At 41.5% G+C, this 22944-nt stretch overlaps 1 protein-coding gene across 2 annotated transcripts in view; it reads right to left on the bottom strand.

Moving 5' to 3' along the window:
• Positions 1-22944, bottom strand: part of TNRC6B (trinucleotide repeat containing adaptor 6B) — a 124854-nt gene that overhangs the window by 49293 nt on the left and 52617 nt on the right. For both annotated transcript variants that reach the window (XM_088456907.1, XM_088456909.1), the window contains exon 4: positions 6219-6306. In XM_088456907.1, the coding sequence (XP_088313033.1) occupies positions 6219-6306 (88 nt within the window). The remainder of the gene's footprint in view (positions 1-6218; positions 6307-22944) is intronic.

Genomic DNA, 22944 nt, shown 5'->3' with positions numbered 1-22944 from the left:
AGTGGGGCTCTGTATCAATGATTTTGTGGTTTTAGTGCCATAGTGCTTTCACGGCAGCCTGTAATTGCTTATCCCAGTGGGGAGGAGGGTTGGAAGAGAGGAAGTGATATTACAAAAGAGGCCAGCATTTTGGGCACACACTATAAAGTATAAAATACTTCTGGGAAATTCCATATCGCAGCGATATAAGATATTAACCCATAAGTCACAAAATAAATATTCAATACACTGCCACAAAAAAACAAAACAAAGGACACTGAGTGAAGTACATAACCATTTAACCGCTAAAGGGGTTGGATGATCTATTCACAAAATAGGCACTGGTTCAAAATGTACTAATTACAAGGGAATTAAACACAATTCGTTTTACATTATTCCTGCATATTGACATCAGAGCACCCGTATGAAGTATTTATACAGTGTAATGGTCTGGCCATGCTGAGGAGAACACTGTCCTACTGACTAACACACATAAAGCATCAATACACTGGATCTGCTATCTGACATCACAAACATAAAAAGCGGGCCAACGTAGAAAATTACTTTTCAAAGGCAAAGTGGGGGATTTTAGGGCAAATAATAATTGCATTCACAATAAGTCGCACTGGCAATTAACGCAGGTCATGGAAGGTCTTTGATCTTACCCCAATACATAACTGGAAATCCAATTGGTGGCAGAGTTTGCTAGAGAACTGGACTGTGTGAAACAGGGCAGACTGCAGTGATAATGGTGATGGTACTAGAGAATTGGTGAGTAAAACCATGGAGGGGTCCTCTGCTCATGGTAAAATAGAGAGCATGGTTGGGGAGGTGCGTGACCTTAAGCAAGGAAAGTATTCACATTCCACGCACCAAACTCATAAAGGGAATCTCCACCTTCAGACATTATCTCCTTGCAGACGTATTTTTCTTGCCATTAGAGATGGTTCTGCTGAGCAGCTGCAAACTGTATCCATACAAGTCTAGGTTTCTGTTGTTGGACACACACCAAACACACTAATCTACATGGAAGACCTAGATAAAAAATGATGGACAGAGGAGTTTCCCTTCAACAGGAGACCCTTACTGAAATTTATGTGATGGGTCAGGGAACTACAGCTGGTCTCTTGTTACAAGAGTCTCAACAATACTTTCAAAAGGATTAAATAAGTTTTGTCAGTAGCCCTAACACACGTCTTTTCAAAGTTAGTCACATTATTGCCACACGTGTGACTGCAAAATGAACTGGATAGTTAAGTCTTATGTCCTTCAGAAAACAGGATCAAAAGTAGTATACATTTAACCACGATATTCAAAAACCAAACCCCCCCCCCCCAAAAAAGGACCACACATTAACAAAAGAGAAATCATAAAAAAAAAAAAAAATCGCTAAAAACACAAATCAAACAGTATTTCAAACGGTATCGGTATGCGGCCGGCGGTTCAAATCCCGACAGTGCATACCCGGCATAAGCCTAACCCCCCTTTACCCCCCCCCCGGGAGCCCTAAACCTAACACTCCCCCCACTCAGCTGTCCGCGCCCGCCTTACCTTCGATTGGGATGCTGTGCTCCCGGCGTAGGTAAAATGACAGGCGTCGGGAGTTCGATGCCTGTCATTTGTACCTTGCTGGGATTAGACAGTTGGGAAGCCGGCGGTCGGGATTGCGTCTGTCGGACTGCTTCCCTTTCATACAGGGACTCAAAATTTACAAAGTGACAAGAAGTATTTACATATTGCAGCAGAACCTCCCAGCATTTTATGTTGGTAATGCTCCAAGTTCAGGCAAATACATAAACTGAAATGGCTAAGAGGTTTTGGCTGAAACTAGATTGACCCGCTGTACGACCTAACAGAAGGCAGAGTGTGAGTACCTGAATAAATGTATTCAAGTTCTGAAACTTATAATAATTTCTACCCAATAATTTGCAGTCAAAGGGGTAGTGGCAAATGTTCAAGGAAATTAAACAGAAAACCACCCCACCATAACTACCATGAGATTATACATTGTTAAGAGTCATATGTGATGATTTATCAAGCAGTGGAGAAGTGGCCCAGGTGAGAAGTTGGCCATACCAACCCAACCCAACAGCTTCTACTAATCATTTAAAAAAAATTACTTGATAAAGAATATGGTTAATCCACCATTCCTCGAGAGGGAGAATAAGAAAGAGGGCATTACTCTAAAGTATATAGAGTCACACCTGCCTCCTTTCTGCCCCACGGCACCATACACAATGGGGTGATGCCAAAGCTGAACTTTATTTAGTGGTGGGTCCCATCTCTACTTCAACTGAAGCATGATAATAAACTTATAAAAATGTAAGAATTTTTTTAATCATCAATAATAATTGATAAAAATACTCTAAGCCAGTGGTTGCCAAACTGGGTGTAGTGTCAGGACACTTACAGGGGTGCCTCGAGTTGGTGGTCCAGTACCAAATAAAATTATATTTAGTCAGTGTGACTGGCAGCCACCAGCACTGGTTTTGCCTATCAAAAAATGTGTGGACAAAACAAAGTGCAGCCCTGTCAAACCACCACTAAACTGAACCTAAGGGTGACATACAAGCACAATCTACTTCATTTAATTTTTGCTGAATTTCTCAATAAGAAACTTCTGTCCCAGGGGTGCCGTGGAAAAAACGCTGATACTCTAGGGTGCCGTGATTCGAAAAAGTTTAAGAACCATTGGCCTAAGAACTTTCCTTCCAAACAATCGCATCTGCTCCAATATTTGGCAAATATATGTAAAGACCATAGTGTAGCTTTGCAAGGGTCTGCAGTGGACGAAGATTCTCTCTCTGACCTATATGCACCCATAACTCTAGTACAATGGGCCTTGATAACATCCAGCATTTCCTCTCTCTCTCACCTGTATATGCTCAGAATTCTATCCACCTTGCAACAGATAAGGCTGCTTCATCTATCTTCCAAGAGCATCTACCACTAAATTCAAGTCCCACAGCACAAATATTTAGTCTTTGCTGCCTGGAACATCTGATCACTTACTGGTTGCCACTTAGTCAATTATACAGTAGAGTATCTCCCGTCTAAAATGACCGGGAACTATTAAATTATTGTGGATTTCTGCTTGCACCCACCTGAGGTAAGGCTTTTGGATGCCTTATCTATCACTTTAGATGAGAAAAGACACATTACGCTGCTAATCCCTGCATTTTGGGTGTGACATCAGGGATAAGTGATAGGTGCCCTAAAACAATTGAATAGCTCCTGTCACTTTAATTTGCACCTTGAATGAGCTTACTGCTAATCCTTATCAAGATGATCTTAAAGGAAATCCTGTATTGAAATTATTGATGGATTGCTTGGTCCTATGATCTTTACAGAACACAACATCCTGAACAAGTCCCAATTCCTGTAGTATGATTTGGTTTATGACCGTTTCCTTGCTTATAGTACTGTGCAAAATAATTTTCTCCAATAGTTGAACTCTGAGTGGCATATCTGACCTTGTTGGACAAGTCTGGTTAAAGTGAGAGGAACCATATATCTTCCACTGCTAGTTGCAATGCTTAAGAAAAGCTCGCTGTGCGTGGCTAAAATAGCATTGTGTACCCATACGATAAGTCGGCTCAAAGGGCCGTTCTATCGTACCTCGGGTACACATTAGAACGAGGTAAAGAATGATGGAACAATCCTCGTTCTGTCCATTACCTGCCACGGGGCCGCATGCTATATAGTCCGGTTGGACGTGCAGCACAGCTGACCGGACAATACCGCATGCGACTGCAGGAGCGCACATATTGGCCGTACACACTGAGCAATTTGGCCGATATGTCATTCCGATTCGGCTGCAAACGACACACCGTACCGACATCAACTCAGTGTGTAACCAGCTTTACTTTGTCCTGTCTGATTTTCATTTACATTTTCGGTATCATCAATATGGTTGGGAACACATGACCCAGGTTAAAAAGACAACCACAGCTTCTACACTTTTGTCTGTGCACTTGGAATTCTCTCCTGTTTTCTTCAGATCTATCTGAGGAAGACCCCACTTTTGTACAATCTCAACGAATACCTGTTTGTTCAGTACCCACTCGTCTGAGTGTAATATATTGCGGTTCTTGATTGTTCCTGCTATATGAACTGCCAATAGTCCTGCCAAATTGCTTTACGTCCATAGTAGTAGTAAAATACTTTTGTTATCATGATGAAACTCATTTTGACACCTTAATGGTTGATCTAGGCCACAGATGATTGTCTCTACGTGGACTGAAGTAAGATGACCCAGAAATCTCTTCTGATAGTGTACCCAGGCAATGTACATTCTTATGTTTCAGCACAAGGTTTCTGTATCTTCACTGACTTTGTGCTATTAGAACTTTGCAAGTGGCACCGCATGCATGTGCCTTAATATTGGAATGATAGTATTCTATGCACCAATCATAGTATTCTATGCACTATACTTTCACAACTCTTTCACATATATATATATATTTCACTCAGAACTATGACCATCTTTATGACTGCAAAAACCACAGCTTATTTCCCAATTTCTCTTCAATTTGAGAATATAATCGTACATTTGGTCTCCTAAACAAGGCCTCAACACCACAGGCTGTCCAAGCAAAGTACCAAAGGGAGCAACTATACTATTTCTACATACATTACTTTGCAGGATACGTCTGTGTATATTCTGACCTCTTGGACTATCTGTTGAATTTTCAGACATGGGTGGACTTCGTGTGATCTCACCTTTCCAACTCCCAAATGCTATATTTTAGAGAGGCCTTTGGCCCACTGTGGATACGTTTGTCTTGCCCCCTACTTCAGCAAAAGCTCAAAGATCTAAAAAACTGATCACAGATGACAACTGTCTCTTTCACAGAAAAAAACAACACTCTTTCTGGCTTAGTTCCTCAGGAACTGACACATTCTAAGTAGCCTGCCATCCTGACCTCTACTGCTGGCATGCTAGGATCAGTGTCTGGAGTTTAACATCTCTCTTAGAAGAAGTCCACGCTATTAAGGTGACCATAGGACCATTGATAGACACACACTCAAGCTACAAAGTTCACGTATGCTCTCAGAGAGCTTGAAGATCAAATCTTTTAGATGACAGTTGCGCAAAACGAGCAATAAATTAGTGCACACGCACAGGATACTTCCACATTACAATTGCAACTTGCATTTATCCAAAATAAATAATTAAAATAACGCAATCACATATGAAGAATGGTAATTTTTCCAGTCGTAATAACCTACGACTGGTGGGCTTACTGAAAAATATCAACGGTCCTGGACTCATTAAGTTTCTCATTGTAGACCTCCCTACCATTTAAAATATCTATGGAGCTAAAAGGTTTGAAAGTTACAGAGCACATCACTTAGACCCACATCTACTACTCGACCAAGGGTTAATCTTCATGTGCTTAAATTATGCCCATAAAGTCAAACTTTATCTTAGGACAAGAAGACTGGTAAACTCCAGTGGTCAGTCCACCAACTTCTTATGTTTCAGGACAATTCCATGAATGTGACCCAGGCCTGGATAGAAAGGTCACCTATTTTTTCGAGACAGGTCTAAAAGTTACCACCTTCTGGCCTTGGAAATAATTTTAGCAGTCATAGAGAGCGTTCCCAGTATTTTCTGCACATGCGTGACATTAGCTTACTATATTCGAAAACATACCAGTTTTTAAAAAGATGCAAAGACATAGAAATCTTTTTTTTCCAATGGAACATATTGGAGGATCAAGTTTCTAGGGAAGGTATCGCTCCTACACAGGGCTGTTCCAGCCACCTTGACCCCCTGGTTAGTACCCGTAAGAGGTGCTCAGGCTGCTAAGCCAACGTCTGGCTCTCCTGGTAGCACATGTAACCCTCTTCCACTCCACTCACCCAAGCAACCTGCCTAGATTGACGTTATGGACAAAAAGACAGGAAAGACACAGTAAAGTGGGAGGTGTGGACATATATAACCTCCAGGTGTGTCTTATTTTGTATCCTGTCTCTGTGGTGGATTAACCTCAATGAGTATGTGGTCATTGTGGCATCAATGATACTAGATATGGCAGTAATAATCTACAATTCCCCAGCCAAAATAACAATATGGTGTACCCTACTTGTGTAAAAAAAAAAAAAAAGTTTCTTTGCAGATGGGCAAATGTTTTAGATTAAACATGTTCCGCTTTACACACCAATAACAAAAATGGAATGAGCAGAGTTATGTTCTACAATACAAATTTTAGTTTTAGGATAAATGGACTCGCCTTCTGAGCAGCGTCTTTCTTCTTCTTATCCTCTTTCTTCCTTTTCTTGTCTTCCATTAACTGTTCTTCCCTTTCTTGCTCCTTCTCTCTGGAAAGACAAATAAAAAAAAAAAGAAACTTAGTACATGAACTTCAAAAACAGAATTAACTAATTTAATACAAATGTAATCTCTTTCAGTCAATTCCCTACTACAAAATTCAGACCCTTTACTCTATTCCTTATTATAGAACTATAGAAAACCATTCTTACAACAGGAGGTAAAAGAAAAAAAAACAATCAACCCAAAACCTGTAAAGAATAAACCTTACAATACATTATACATTGTGTAACATAGCGGCTAAATCCCTGCGTAGCTAAAGTGTACCCCAGAGCATGTACAATAAATGAGACTCCCTAATAACTACTTTAGATTTTCAGACAGTAATATACAGTTTACTACTTTAGTAAGAGGGGGTTCTGCATCATAATAAAATGTTTTCACACAATGACGATGTTTACGCAGTTGAGCGATTATCGGAGGTCTGTGCATGCATCTGTGTAGCACTGCGTGAGCATCAACTTTCATTTTCGTTTGTCGCTCACAGTGATTGACAGGCAGGAACAGTTTGTGAAAAATAAACAGGGGTAGGGGTGGCAACACAAAAGCAGGCGTATTGTGACCATTTTCGGGGAGTGTTGCAGCCTGCAGCTGCGAAACAGTAAGCATTAAAAGCTCAGCTCCCGTGGCCATTCAGAAATCAGATGATCGACTGATCTGTGACCGATGCTGTGCTTTGTGCGCAAAGCTGCCGGTGGGCGTCTCAATACAATTCCAGACGGCTGCGACAATAGCATGTTTGCGTACAGCCACTGTGTACAAATTCGCAGCTGAAATAGCATTAGCGTACATCACTGAATCAGGCCCAATAAGCCCTGAGAGTACAGCTCTTAAGGCTACATTCGCATGGCCATGAAAAATGATGCTTATTGAATACTTCTTACTTCTGAGGAGCTTCGAGATGTGTCTCGAAGCACCGTTGCAACAGAATGCACTATGTATTCTATATAGTACTTTGCTAGAGGTAACCATAGATCTCCATTATGTTTCACAGTGTGCTGCTAATAATGCTTAACACCGTATGCCTGCAATATAGAAGTTGCCACAATGCAAAACGAACCTGAACAGAAAACATGTTAAGATTTGTTTACTTACATGAAATTTGTATTTTTTGTACTCATGGCAACACACAGAATTTACACTACTAGGCTTTGTTGACATGCATTAAATACCTTTCCACACCCGTGTGTTAGAGCCCTACAGGACCACTACAAAATAGCTACTGGTAACAGTTACAGGTCTGTATGCAAATTTCAGGAGCTTATCAGAACAATGTACTTATAAGTGTGCGGGGGAACAGCATCCTACACACCACAGACTTCCTCTCGAAAGCTCCTATCCATTAAGCACTACAGCCAACTTTTAATTACCTTTTGCAGAAAACAGCAGAGAGCTAAACAGCCTGCATTCAGCTGCACAACACATGTAAGTACAATGTCCATATCTCAATTTCTTGTATGAGATCTTAAATAAATCTATATATGAATGTTACTGGTGACTCCCACGTGAGGCAACTTGCAATTTAGGAACAGTGATGCCTTAAATTGTTATTGGGGGGTCAAGTCAAAGAATAGCAACTAAAAACTATAGGTAGCTGTAAAAAAAAAGTAGAAGACACACTTGAGTATAGGAGGGTATTGGGAGACCAGGGATGTCAGGCATTGAGAATAAAAGTTTTCTAGCCAGACTGAGTATCATCATGTGTATTTTACCATTATTACGTATGTATGTGTGTGTTGTGTAACCTTGTATGTATTCTTAAGTGTTGTCAGAGGGAGTCACTCACACTTCTACTGTATCCTTTTCTTCTGCAAAGAATGCATCTCACTGGGTTGCAGCCACGCTGGAGCCAGGTCACGTGTGGCAATAACGACAAGGTAAAGGCTGGGAAAGAACTCAAGGACAACCCAGATGAAGAACGTCACCACGGTGGGACCAGGGTTTTTAAAAAGGCACAGCTGCAGTGTAATTAGTGTGTGTGTTGTTGAATGTATTCTGGTCAGTGCTGGGTAACAACTCTGGTTGGACTTGATGAAGGGTGGGAAAGATCGACTGCAAAGAAGATGCAGAGAGAGCAGGAATGTCCGCAAGTGAGCTAAGCTGCCTCGCACCAGTCAGAAGTGGAGATGCACTGATTTTAGGTGACTGCAAAGAGACACTGGTGAGATATAGGAGTGTGTATAATTTGCAGTGTGGTGAAACCCTGGGTACTGTTGATTTTATGCTATTATTCTGTGTTTTTAACCAATAAAAATGTGCTTCTTTCACCCATCTAAGTGATTAATTTAATGAACATAGAGGTATCAGGAAGGCCAAGGCCAGGTGTGAGGTATAAGGTTGAGCTGTGGCAGACCAGCCATCTGGCAGGGTAAAAACAGCTAAACCTTACGCTAGTATCTTTACACAGGTACAGCAAACATTGAAACCATAGTTTCTACAAAGGTCTAACTAAGCATGGTCAGGGTTATGCATAAAATATTAGACTATTCTACTGTCCCATAGTTATAAGGCTAGCATAGGCTCAAGAGGAGATATTGGTGACATTTGTTTTGGCTTTTCTGGAAGGAAGTGCAATAGCCAAGACAGCAGCAACAGTGTCTAAGGGGGTGTCAACATGGAATACCAAGGGGATACCATCACTAACAAAAGGACAAAACAGGAGTACAAATGCATACTAATTGACTGAAAATCTATGTCTTGGCATGAGCGGCCAGTTTAATCAAAACCGGTCTGATGAGAATGCCACAAAGAAGAATATGATAGTCAAGTTGTGATGCCTAAAATCTTTGTCAGGCTTGATGATGTTCGTCCATGCAAGATGACGTTTTGCCTCTTTCTGAGTTCCGTTTTTTTGGAGGGAAAAATCCGAACTCAACGTGCAAACTCGAACCTATCCGAGCCTGCACATCCCTAATATCTACACATACATACACACACATATATATATATATATATATATATATATATATACACACACACACACACACACACACACACACACTGTATATAGCCACTGAATTATAAAGAATAACAATAAGTATTTACAGTTACAGGCTCTATTATAACAAAATGTATTTATATAGCATCAGCATATTTCATAGTACAATTGGGAACAGTTAGAATTAGATTTTATAAATTACAATAATATGTAGTGTTTATGTACACTTTTGTCCATAGCTTACTTTAGAATTGCAAAATGACCTTAGACCTGCAAAAAGGTTATTAAGGTATTATACTTTATTTGTAGGATACCACCATATAATGAAGATCTATTCAGAGAAAATAGAATCATTCCTGTCTAGTAATGCCTCATGGAGTGTGCAATCCAAATTCTCTGGCACTACACACTAGGGTAATGTTTGTAAGTAATCAGCCTTTCCAGTACATGTTTGGAATGCTGGAGAAAACCAGAGCACCAGGAAAAAAAAAACAACGCAAACAATGAGAGCACAAACGCCACACAATCTGACCAATGGAGAAAGCAATGCTAACCACTGTGCCACCATACCACTAAACCATATTACTGATTTAATAACCATGTGAATGTAACCCTTCAAATCATTAAAAACAAGTATCTCATGAAATGTTGATGATACTGAAAACAAGGATGATGATGAATCGCACCCAAGATTTCAAAGTGGCATTGTAGACATTTATTCTATATAGGGCAGCCAGGAACAAGTTAAAAAAGATATGTGATCTAGGATACTGGTGCAGGTTTCCAAAACTAAATATCTTTCAACCATGTAACCCAAGATTGAATATGAAAGTCATAAAGCAATCTGCAGGAAACAAAACCATTCAAGCAAAAAGGATGACCCCTAACCTGCCAATTGGGTTTACAGGAGTGGAAAACTTATACTGGACATATTAAAAATAATTTTTTAATGTATAAGCAAAGAGTATGTCCACTAATACCCCTTTCACACAGCCTAAATACCCAGGTTTTTGTAGATGCACGCACATCGATCTGGAGCTTAGCTATGTGTGAACAGAAAAGACCCGGGTCGCCTGTAGTGTGAACGGTATAACCTTGGTCGAGATGACTCAGATCATGCCTAAAAGGAGCGGGTTGGTGGGGACATTGGCTCTTGGAGATGACATCATCTTAAGCATCCATTGCCTGACTGAATAACCAGAGTCTGGTGTGAAAGGCGACAACCTGGGAATAACCCGAGTCGAACCACCATGTATGAAAAGGGGTAAGCACTGAAACCCCAGCTTCAACCCGTGCTCAGTGTCCTGGATATGAGCCGGATGACCCGGGACACGCCTAAAAGAAAGTAATTTGCAGGGGACAGTAGCACTTGGAGATTACATCATCGCCAAGCGCCCACTGAAAGACCCAAAGCGCCACCCATGTGTGAAACTGGTAAGTACAGAAAACTCTGGCTACAACCCGTGCTCAATGTAACGAGTCTGAGCTGGGTTAAAGCCGGGGTTTTATTTCTGAAACGGGTATAAGCATGCACACAATAGTGATTCTATTCAGATGTTGGTATTGAGATACAAGTTTTAGAACTGGGAGTTACAACTTTGTACAGTAGTAAAAAAGAAATTGTACTGGGTCACAGCAAGAATCAAAGCAATCTTATATCATTGGCACAATTACTCAAATCAGTCTGCACTATGAAGCCAATATGTTAAAATGTAAATCTCAATCAATGTAACAAAGTTGTAATGCGTTGTAAATTTAACAGAAAATGAAAAAGAATTATTCTTTTTCTTTTAATATAAAAAAATTAGTGAGATAGGTTTGATCAATTTCTCCCTCTGTAAGAGCAAGCGAAGTAGTTCTACAGATGTGTCCTCATAGATCCAGCCTCAATAAGCCATGTGGTGCGAGATGTGTCTTTTTCACCTGAAAATGCTTCTAAAGCTGGGTACACGCTTGACGGACGACCGCAGCGCTGACGGGCTGACATATTGGGTGGCCGGTACACATTACACAGTCCAGTGCCCGACATGTCAGCACCAGCCACATACTGCTGCATGGGGTCGTCAGCTGGATTTTCAGATTGAGCTGCATGTAGGGCCTATCTGGCGATGCGACCGACGACCAAACAGGAGTGTGCTTGGACGTTAGTAGTGCATACACACTGGCTGATGTCAGCAATGTGTCGGCCCGATCCGCCAGAAAGACGACATATCGTCTACATATCGGCTAATGTGTACCCAGTTTTAGCTGCAATGTGATGTGACTAGGAAGCATGAGTAGACTGTCCTGATTAATTTGATATTCAGCACTTGTAGATCTATGGGCAACTGAGACTATATACCCGGCGCTAGCAGGGTTGCACAGGACCCGATACATCTGTGTATTGTCCAGGGTTCTTTCAATGAGTAGTCTACATCAGACAGACAAAGGACATGAGCTTTAAGTAGAATTGAAGACAATTTTTCAACCACAGCTTGCTATTTAATCTTATTAAACAATTTAGCAGACAATGCAGTGTCCTCTTCAGCATACCAGGATAGAACTAGGTTGCAGAGGCAAGTTTATCTTATCTCTGTTTCTACAGATTGTCCTGCATATAGTAGATTACACAGGGATCAGAAGTAACCACACCCAAATGGCTGGGGCAGACTCAAAAGGGAAGAGTCTGGACTCAGCATCATCTGAGGACACCACGCCAAACTAGTGACATACCAGACACGATTTGCAATCCAAAACACCTGGAGCTAGTAGATACAGCTCACATTTCCACTGCTTCTTCTGTTCCAAAGGAGTTTTAAAAACTGTATGGATAAAATGATGTCTGTACTTCTGTCTAAAGGTGCGTATCCACTACGCGATTTTACCAGGCAATTGAACGATAACGACATCGTTCTTGTTCAATTGTTTAAAAATCGGGCACAAATCGGGCAGTTTAATGTAAAAAATGACCAGCGATACGTCGTCAGGTTGCCCATGTTCGGGGAGGATTGATGTGCCTACACTGAACGTTCAGTGTAGGCAAATCACATACTGTGAAACGACTGCACGATTACAATGTCGTAACCGTGCACTCGTTTAACAGACGCTTAGGGGATACGCACCTTAACTTCTAAAATTGAGATATTTTTACACACATTCATATACACACACACACACACACACACACTCAATACAAAGGTATGTTTAAGAATAACTCCATAGAATATACTTACTCGTGACACACGGGGGGTGATTCAGCTTGGAACGGAATTGCAAAGCTGCACGCAAGCAGCTTTGCAATTCCATCTTTGCAAACATGCAAATGTAGCAGGAGGGGTATGACACCCCCTGCTGCATTTGCAAACCGCTCACCGCGACCGAGGGCGCAATGGTGGACGGCGCCGGGCTGCCAGCCAGCTCAGTAAGACGCAGCCCCTGGACAGACACATCCCATTTCCGGGAATGCCTGTCCCACCCGTTAAATGCCTGTGGCTGTCAATCAGGTATCATGCAGAGGCATAGAACGAGTCCTGTGCAGGCGCAGATTCCAGATAATTGGGAATCTGCGTTCAGCATTGCCCTTGTATGCACTGCTGAATTAACCTCTCTGCTCACCAGAACTGCCAGGGATCTCAATAGGTCTAACAGCCCCATAGCGCACTCTAGAATCGTCTACCCTCAATGTTTGTAATATGGCATTTGCATGAAAGATACATACATACATACATACATACATACATACACACACACACACATTATATATATATATATATATATATATATATAATGGTGAAATATATACAATTTAAGTCCCTGATTTTGATAGAGGTGTGAAAAATAAGTGAACATTACTTTTTAATCATTGCTGCAGTGCAAAGTCAGGTACAGGCAAGCTGTTTAGGAATTGTATGTGATATTCCTTACTGAATACTACAGGTCACAGAATCTGCATTAACTCTCATGCATCCTCAGCTGTTTAGGAAATGTATGTATGTGATATTCCTTACTAAATACTACAGGTCCCAGAATCCGCATTAATCCTCATGCATCCTCAGCTGTTTGGGAAATGTATGTGATTTTATTTGCCATCCTACAAACTCCTAATCTATTTTTGCACAAATGCAAAATTAGCTGTGTATTTAAAAGTATGTGTATAATATTGTACATGCTTGTAATTAGTTTTTCCAGTTAAAGATGTTGGTCAGTGAAGTGTCATTTATTGCCTAGTGTTTACTTAAAACAGGGTAATTCAACTCCTTTGAATAGCTGGTCCTGTGGCTTCAGCTGTAGCCTGTATTAATCAGACCTACTTTATCTTTGCATTCAGCTATTGGGGCAGTTGTCTGGGGGTCAGTTGTCTGAGGTCAGAAATTTACAAAGTGAAGAAATTTTAAAAGTGTAGAAACATTTTATATAACAGTTAAACAAACAGTTGAAAAACATTGATCATCATCTGAGACCAGGTAATTCCAAAAAATCATCTTGCCCGTTGTCATTTTGTAATATACTCACAAACCATGTCTCGGAAAAAAAGAAACACCAGCAACACCGCAAATGCCAGGAGCATAGAGATAAAATCTCTGAACTAATTGCAATAATGACAAGGGATGAACTAGATATTGTAGCAATTACAGAGTCATGGTGTAATGAAAATCATGACTGGAACATAGCTATACCAGGCTATAATCTATTTAGAAAAGACAGAATGGGGAGGATTGGAGGAGGAGTAGCTATATATGTGAAAAACAGCATAAATGCTACTATAATACAAAATGTTGAAGCAACAACTGAGGCCCTTTGGGTGACTACATAAATGGTGGACAAGGACATAATTCACACTGGGGTGATCTATAGACCACCTGGACAAGGTCGGGAACTGGATAAGTACCTATTGCAGGACATTACTAGAATGGCTTTAAAAGGAGAGGTCATAATCATGGGAGACTTTAATTTACCTGATGTAAACTGAGAGGTGTCTGCTGCAAGTTCCTCTAGAAGTGGCCACTTTCTAAATTCTCTGCAGGGAGCATCTCTCAAACAATTAGTGAGGGAGCCCACTCGCAAAAATGCTATTCTGGACTTGATACTCACAAACTGAGACAGAATATTGGATGTAAATGTGGGTGAGAACCTAGGATCCAGTGATCACCAAGCAGTATGATTTAGTATAAAGACAGGGTCCAATTCAAGCCATACACAAACAATAGTGTTAGGAAGGCTGACTTAGCAGAGATGGAGAGATGTGTTACTGAGTCAGTGGCAGATTGGAGGAACTTGGTAGGACTGCAGGAGAGGTGGGTAAAAATAAAAAAATGCAATACTGAAGGCTACAGACCTTTGTATTAAAACGGTCAGGAAAAGCTCCAGGAAAAGGAAACCAGTGTGGTTTACAAAAGAGGTATCAACTAGTGTGAAATTAAAAGAGATGGCTTTTAGGAAATATAAGTAGACTCAAAATAATAACGACAAAGAGGTGTATCTTGCCAGAAGGAAGGAGGCTAAGAAGGTGATTAGGCATGCAAAGGCAGAAGCTGAGGAGAAAATGGCCCAGTCAGTAGATAAAGGGAGCAAAACTTTTTTTTTAAGTATATAAGTGAAAGGAGGAAGTCAAATGGAGGAATAATAAGACTTAAGATAGAGAGTGAGTACATGATCGAGGGAGACAAAGAAATAGCAGAGCATCTAAATAATTATTTTTGTTCAGTATTCACTACATAAAAAGAGGGGAAGGGGCCACAGTTAAGTTGCAGAGGCATTCATACATACATGTACATGAAATTTCATTTACAGAGGAGAGGGTCCTAACAGAACTCTCAAAACTGAAAGTGGATAAATCAATGGGGCCATATGGGATACATCCAAGGATACTAAAAGAGCTTAAAGGGGTCCTTGTAACACCATTAACAGAATTATTCAACCAGTTGCTAGTATCAGGAGTGATTCCAGAGGACTGGAAAAGAGCAAATGTAATACCACTGTACAAAAGTGGCAGCAAAGAAGAAGAAAGTAACTACAGACCAGTAAGCCTTACATCAGTAGTGGTATGGAAACACTATTAAAATAAATAGTAGTGGAATATCTCAAATCCAACAATATACAGGATCCCAAACAGCATGGATTTACTCAGGGAAGATCATGCCAAACAAATCTCATTAGGGTAGCTATAACGCTTCCCCTCTTTACCGAGGTGAAGCAGGAAGCACTACCGATGAGATGTAAGAACATCTCATCGGCCGGAGAGGGGGAGCGTTAACTCCCCCCTCCAGCGCTACCCGCTAGAGACTGCAGCGCATCAGCCTAGTGCTGATGCCCTGTGTCTCTGTCCAGACCGGCTCCACTGAGCATGCGCGGGATCTGGCAAGTATCGCGAGATCCCCGCGTGCATCCTGGAGCCGGCAGCCGCCGCAGCAGGGACAACGCTATCCCTGCTGTGGAGGATAGGCCAGCGCCAGGTTGTAGCTGTCGAACACGACAGCTACAGCGGGCCGAACGGTCAGGCGATATGACCGTTCATACATGGCCCAGGCTATCTTGAAGATAGCAGCGCCGATAATGACAGGGGCGCATAGCGCCCCTGTCATTTACCACCCAGACCCCCGATCATACATCGGGGAGAATCGGTATCAGCGCGCATAATGTGTGCTGATACCGCTTCTGGGCTTCATACATCTCCCTCATTTACTTTTTTGACTGGGTGACAAAAGTAATAGATCAAGGGGGGACGTAGATGTAGTTTATCTAGACTTTAGTAAGGCTTTTGACATGGTTCCGCATTGCAGAATGATAAACAAACTGGAAATCTTGGGATTGGATTCTAGGACTGTTGAATGGATAAGATTTTGGTTGCAGGATATGAAAGAGAGTTGTAGTAAATGCAGTGTATTCACAGGAGGAAAAGGTTACCAGTGAAGTACCCCAGGGATCAGTACTTGGGCCAATGCTTTTTAATATCTATGTTGGTGATATTGCAAATTTTATCAAAGGGAAAGTATGCCTTTTTGCAGATGACACAAAAGTATGCAACAGGGTAGACACCCAGGAGGGGTAAAACAAATGACTGAGGATCTGGGTAGACTAGAGGAATGGGCAAGAACATGGCAACTACAATTTAATGTAAAAAATGCAAAATCGTGCACTTGGGTCCCAATAACCTAAAAGCTAAATATAGTATCAAGGACATTATAATGGAAAATAAGAGAAGGAAAGGGATTTAGGACTCACCATTTCAGATGACTTGAAGGCAGGCAAGAAATGCACCAAAGCAATGAGGAAGGCAAGTCAGATTCTTAGTTGCATAGGGAGAGGAAACAGTAGCAGGAAAAAAAAGTGATAATGCCACTGTATAGGTCCTTGGTATGGCCTCATCTAAAATACTGTGTTCAGTTCTGGAGGCCATATTTCCAGAAGGATATTAATACATTAGAGACTGTACAAAGAAGGGCAACTAAAATGTGCATGGCCTACAGCACAGAACTTACCCAGAAAGACTAAAAAGATCTTAATATGTATAGTTTGGAACAGAGATAGGAAAGGGGGGCCATGATAGAAACTTTCAAATATATGAAGGGCTTTAACAAGGGACAGGAGGGAAGCATTCTTCAAAGGAAGAGATGTACAAGAACACGAGGACATGCACTGAAACTGGAGGGTGATAGGCTCAGAGGAAATTTGAGGAAAAATTACTTCACAGAAAGGGTAGTGGATAAGTGGAATAGCCTCCCATCAAAGGTGGTTGGAGCTAAAACGGTGAAACAATTTAAACACTCTTGGGATAGGCATAAGAATATCCTTAAGAGAGACCTAAGGAGTAAATAGGGTAGAAGTTGCCTAAAGGACATACGAAAGGGGGCAGACTAGATAGGCCAAGTGGTTCTTCTCTGCCGTCAAATTCTATGTTTCTATGATAGAGAGATAGATAGAATAGTTTGTTTTATTTATAAAAATCCAGCAACAGGTGTGAGAAAGTAGTACTACTTTATTTGAGATGCAGGCATAAGGTAGACATTTATAAATGTTGACAGTTATGATGTACCTGTTGACATTTCAACAATGTAGACATGTCAACGTCTTCACAATGACAGCATCTGAAATGTCACCACGTGAACTCCCAACATTCTCAGAGGTTAGGCTGCCGGATGAGGGGGTTAAGGTTAGCCTGCAGGGAGGGGTTAGTGATTAGGTATAGGGAAAGAATACTTACCGGAAGCGCCTCTCCATCAGACGTCTGCTCTACACGTGACTGCCAGAACCCAGAAGACACCGCCGGAGATACCGCAGCCACCGAGAGCAGGTAATCTATAAAGGCGAGAGCTAGGGAGCATCTCTGCATGTTCGTAAGTGCTGGGCACGCTGCCAAGAGTGATGAAAAGGAGGCATGTCCTCTTTTCTCCTGGCCACACTCTTTTTCGGGCATGTGAGAGTATGCACTTTCTATGAGGCAGGGCGCTGGACCTAGACTGAACACGAATTTATGCTATCTGCCGACTGCCAGTAAGTCATAGCAACAGTCATCGACACCATGCAGGCAGGGAAAAGCAAACATGAGGGGAAAAGAAATTGTACTTACAAAATAGTTGCGTGGATCAACTTTATTTGGTTGGACATTTTTAAATTGCTCAGGCCATTTTAAGAACTGTTGTACAGATACACTAATATATATCCTCCATATTTCAAATTTTCACCTCCAGGAGAATTTCTGGGGAAGACCTGCTGCTGATCACTGAAGGGCGGGGGATAGGCACTTCTTGTCACTAGGTCTCTGTCTCGCCCATTTCACTAGGAAGTAGGCAGGATATGGGAGGGTGACGTACACTTCCGGGAGTCCCACAGATATTCCGGAAGAGTAAACAAAGTACGAACTTTATATACTTGTTCGATGATGTAATAATCTAAGGCCAATACATCAACCTGTATAATTTTTACCAACCAGAGCGTACAACTATTAAAATAAACACGTACTGCACAACACTTTGGCCCATAGCAAATATATTATAGTTAATTTTTATGGTAAATCGATGCATATTGTATGGGAACAATACCCCATTGTTACTAGCAGTATATTTTGCGCAAGTCTGGAAGAAATATTTTCATACACAAGTCGGAAGAAAAAAATTACTATATCCACATAAACATCTAAAACATAAATAGTAATTGTGGTGCAATGAGAATAAATGTTTAGACCACAGAACATCCCCTTCTCATCAGACTGTCTTTATATGTACTAAATATTGCTATTATGCCATCTTTTAGGTATGTACAGATGGGTCCTCATACATCTAGCCTCCTTGCGCGTTAAACAGCCCTTCTAGTTGTGCCATGCCGTTACTCTGTAGCACAGAGCGTCTTTTGTGCGACTTTCTACCTTCAAATGCTTCTAGTTCACACAGCGATGTTAAAAGATAGCACAAGCAGCTTCTGCTGATTAAAATGATATGCAACCTGCCTATGTTCTGTGAGCGAGTGCGGGTGTATCTGCATGTGAAACGCTACGTTACAGTGTCAGCGGCTCTAACACTAATGTAGAGTTATCATGCAGATACACCCGCAGACACACACACAACATAGGCATGCTGCATATCAGTTTAATCAGCAGAAGCTGCCTGTGCTATCTAATTGCATCGCTGTGCGAATAATACACACTTGATGGTACAAAGTTGCACGAAAGACACTCGGCGCTACCAAGTCACACGGAGCTCCCGCATTGTGTGGCGCAACTTATAGCACACGGAGGATAGATATATGTTGACACATCTGTACAAGTGTATATAATATATAATCCTGCATGTATTCTTAAAGATCTACCTCTCAATTGTGGTGATCCTTTATTCATTGGTTTCTCAACTCCAGTCCTCACACAAAACATGACCTGTTTTTGGTTTTATTTCTTTAATCATGCATAGGTGAGTTACGCAGGGTACACACTAGACCATAGGTTCTCAAACTCTGTCCTCAGGACCCCAAACAGTGCATATTTTCCAGGTCTCCTCACAGAATCACAAGTGAAATAATTACTCCACCTGTGGATCTTTTAAAATGTGTCAGTGAGTAATGAATACATCTGTGCACCTGTTGTGCGACCTTGGAAATGTGACCTGTTTGGGGTCCTGAGGATCGAGCTTGAGAACCACTGCACTAGACTATGTATGTACCCGGCCGAAAAACGATCCGATGGACGACATATTGTTCGGTCTTTTGACACCGCACGATCTGGTGAACGACTGCATCATTTGTCGTTCACCAGCCGCCACCGCAAGCATGGGGTCGTTCATCAAATTGACAGATTGAGCTGCATGTAGGATTAATCTGTTGATGCATTCAATGACCCAGTGGGAGTGTGCAGGGTCGTTCATAGTGGGCACACACTTGCTGATGTGGACGATATGTTGGCCCGATCTGCTGGATCGATCAGCAATTATCCCACCTGCTTCCACTGACATAAATCCTCAAAACATGACCTGTTTGGAAACTTGAGGGTTGAGAACCACTGCTTTATTCATTAGGAGATGCATCTGCCAGTTTCTCATTGGGTCGCATCTGGTCTTGTTAGACAGGATGGAGCCAGATCGCACTCGGCGACCATGATAATCTACTGGTAAAGGTACCAGGGACTGCCCAGGTTAAGTAAATGGCCATGATACCAGGAGGGTTTAAAAGGGACAGTGGCAGGATGTAACCTGTTCATTGCAGATGTGGAAGAACTGCTCCAGTTGGACCAGTCGCAGGGCGGTGAGGACTGGCCACATGCAAGACACAGAGAAGCTGGAGTGGTCGCCAGTGGAGCCATTTTGTGCATCTGTCAAAAGCTGGAACCCATTATGCTTAGAACCCAACAAGGTGGGCAGATGAGCACTCAGTAGTCAAGATTGCACATGGAAGTAATGGAGACAAAGACACTGGTTAGACATAAAATATGTTTGTGTAACTTGCAAGGTGTTGAACCCCCAGGTATTGTCACATTTATGTTGTTTTGAGTGTTTTATACAATAAAAGGGTGTATCTTTAATCTTTCACTTATTGTTTAGGTGATTTAATTTACCCTTATAGTTAAAGTACCGAGGCGATAAATAAGGTTGACATATCGGAAATTTCCGATCGCATCCCTGCATCGCGACGATTCGTCGCAAATGTATGGGTACCTTTAGTACATAGACCCCCACAGTATTTTTCTAAAAAAAACAACAAAAAAAACTACAGTACACCAAAAGTGTCAAGAGTTACAAAGCAATAAAAATAAGCAGAGGAAAAAAAAAAAAAGAAGAAAGAACAGAACAGTGTAATAGTGACAACTGCCAGAACACATGAGAAACCAGTGAGACTGCTCATCACAAATAGAAGTCTGTAAACAAACTAGATGACATATGAAAAGATTAAGGGGCCTGCAATGGCTGCAGTTAGGCCCTGTTAATTAACACCTGTTATCAGTGCTATTTGCAGTTTAAAGCGGCTGTACTTGCGATAACTTTGCCCCATTTACACCAATTTCACCGCTTGCCGCAGTAACAAAAGAAATGACTTCCAGGTTCGGACCCAGTGTTTGTACCACGCATGCATCACAATCGGACTGCACAGTTTTAGCATTCCATGAAATGATCCAAATATCCCTCTCCAGAGACACTGTAGCCTGCAGACTACAGCAGCGAATACCATCTGGCAATGGCATTACCTATCGATGACGAGTTTAGAAAAGCTGCTTTTTCGGCGCTTGATAAATTGCGCCATACCACAGCCTTAATTGAGAATTACCCCTGATATGGCCTATAAGGTTTCAGCCTTTATAAACAGGCCCCTAGAAAATTGCACTCTTATAGGGCCCATACATCTAGGGCCCAATTCCCCATTCTGCCAAAACAGATTGGCGAATTGAAGAAATTTACCAGGTTAAAAATCTGAGACTCACCACTTCGGCCATTTTTGTGTCAGATATGAGTGAATCAAGATTGTAGTGTTCATTCTAGCACCCTGCCCTGTCAAAAACCCATGCTGTTCCTCTTTCTTGCCTGGGGTGTTGCTCCCTGCTCTGGTGCTTCTAGCACACAAACTGCTGAATCTCAGCAGTGTGTTGCATCAGCTGAGTGTGCTAGAAGCACCAAAGAAGAGAGCGACATCCCAGGCAGGATAGAGGAACTGCACGGGCTGTAACAGGTGCTGGAATGAAGACTAAGATTGTCCAACATGTTGGATTTTACTGACCCCCGACTACAGGTTAGATGTATGGACCCCTTTAAAAAAACCACAAACTTAATACAAAATTGATTTAATTTATTATGTAAATGCATAACTGAATAAAGCTACATACACACTATACAATTATTGGGCCAATTTGTGAATAATCGGGTGATCGGCTTGATTTATTGTATAGTGTGTATGAACGAGCGTTTCAGCATTTCAGCGATAAAACGGTAAGAATACATCCACAAACGCATTCCTTCCATTATCTGATCTGTCGGTCAATAACAAAAATCTCGGCCTCAAATTCTCGATATGAAGCAGTGTGCGCATTTTCAATAATCTGCCCATGTTTCCTATGTTCTCCTGTCACTATTTCATCATCCTTGTTGGTGGCCATATGCAAAATCAGTGTGGTGTGGTGAAAAATCGCATAATGTGTAGCACAGATATTGGGGTAGACAAACTGCTGAAAAATCGCCCGTTTCTCTTCCCGATCAAAGAAATCTGACCGTCTGTAGCCATCTTTAGAGACCAGATATGCTCCCAATTATGTTCAGCAACGGAAATTTTATGCAATTGTTTATAAAAACAAAACAAAACAATAAAAGACTTAAGTGGTGTTAGGTCTCTCAAGATCACAGGTTCTCAAACAGTGCATGTTACCCAGGTCTCCTCAAAGAATCACAAATGAAATAATTAGCTCCGCCTGTGGGTCTTTTAAAAAGGGTCAGTGAGTGATGAAAACACCTGTGCACCTGCTAGGTGACCTGGAAAACGTGAACTGAGGGCTGCGATGGAGAACCACAGCTCTAGATAATTGAAAAAAAAACAAACACATAAAACATATCTCACAAAATTATGAAGGATATGCACATCTAAAATCCAAAGGTTTTTTTTAATCATAAAGTCATTAAATAATATATACTAGTACACCTTAATTAAAATCAAACACTTGCATAGATAACAAGTATGACTGCTCGTGAGACTAATGCTGGGTACACTATGCAATAAATTGTACACACAGGAGACAAACGATACATTGTGAAGTGCGTCAGCTTTTGTGAACACATGATATATATGTGAACGTCGTTCACAGATAGACCGCGATGGCCATGCTGCATGGTAGATGCAAAATATTTTGCAGATATATTGTGCGCATCTCCCGATGTGTACGGACGACCCACCGACTGCCCCGTACACTGGCCGCAGGAACTGCCAGCAATGACATCACAACTGGATGGGCAAACTTAAAATGTCCGCCCAGTTGTGATGTCTGGCCAGACATATCGACAGGCTAAGTGTTTATGCTTACCAAATCGGTCGATAGATTGCTTAAGTGTGTACCTCACACGAGATCTCTGAAGTTGTGATCCACTATTCACTGGTGAGAAGGCATAAAAACAGTCTCACTGCAGCATTATTTGGAGGCAAATCAATTGTTTCTAGGTAGTGCTGATCCCATCTAGATTGTTTTGGGTGACACTCCAGCTGTTATGGAACTACATAACCCAGCATGCACTGCTACAGTTTTGCTATTAGGGCA

Source organism: Taudactylus pleione, unplaced genomic scaffold (genome assembly GCF_031769625.1).
Source record: "Taudactylus pleione unplaced genomic scaffold, aTauple2 ptg000726l, whole genome shotgun sequence".
Taxonomy (NCBI): Eukaryota; Metazoa; Chordata; class Amphibia; order Anura; family Myobatrachidae; genus Taudactylus; species Taudactylus pleione.
Note: the sequence above shows the minus strand (reverse complement) of the source record. Positions and strands in the feature narration are given on the sequence as shown.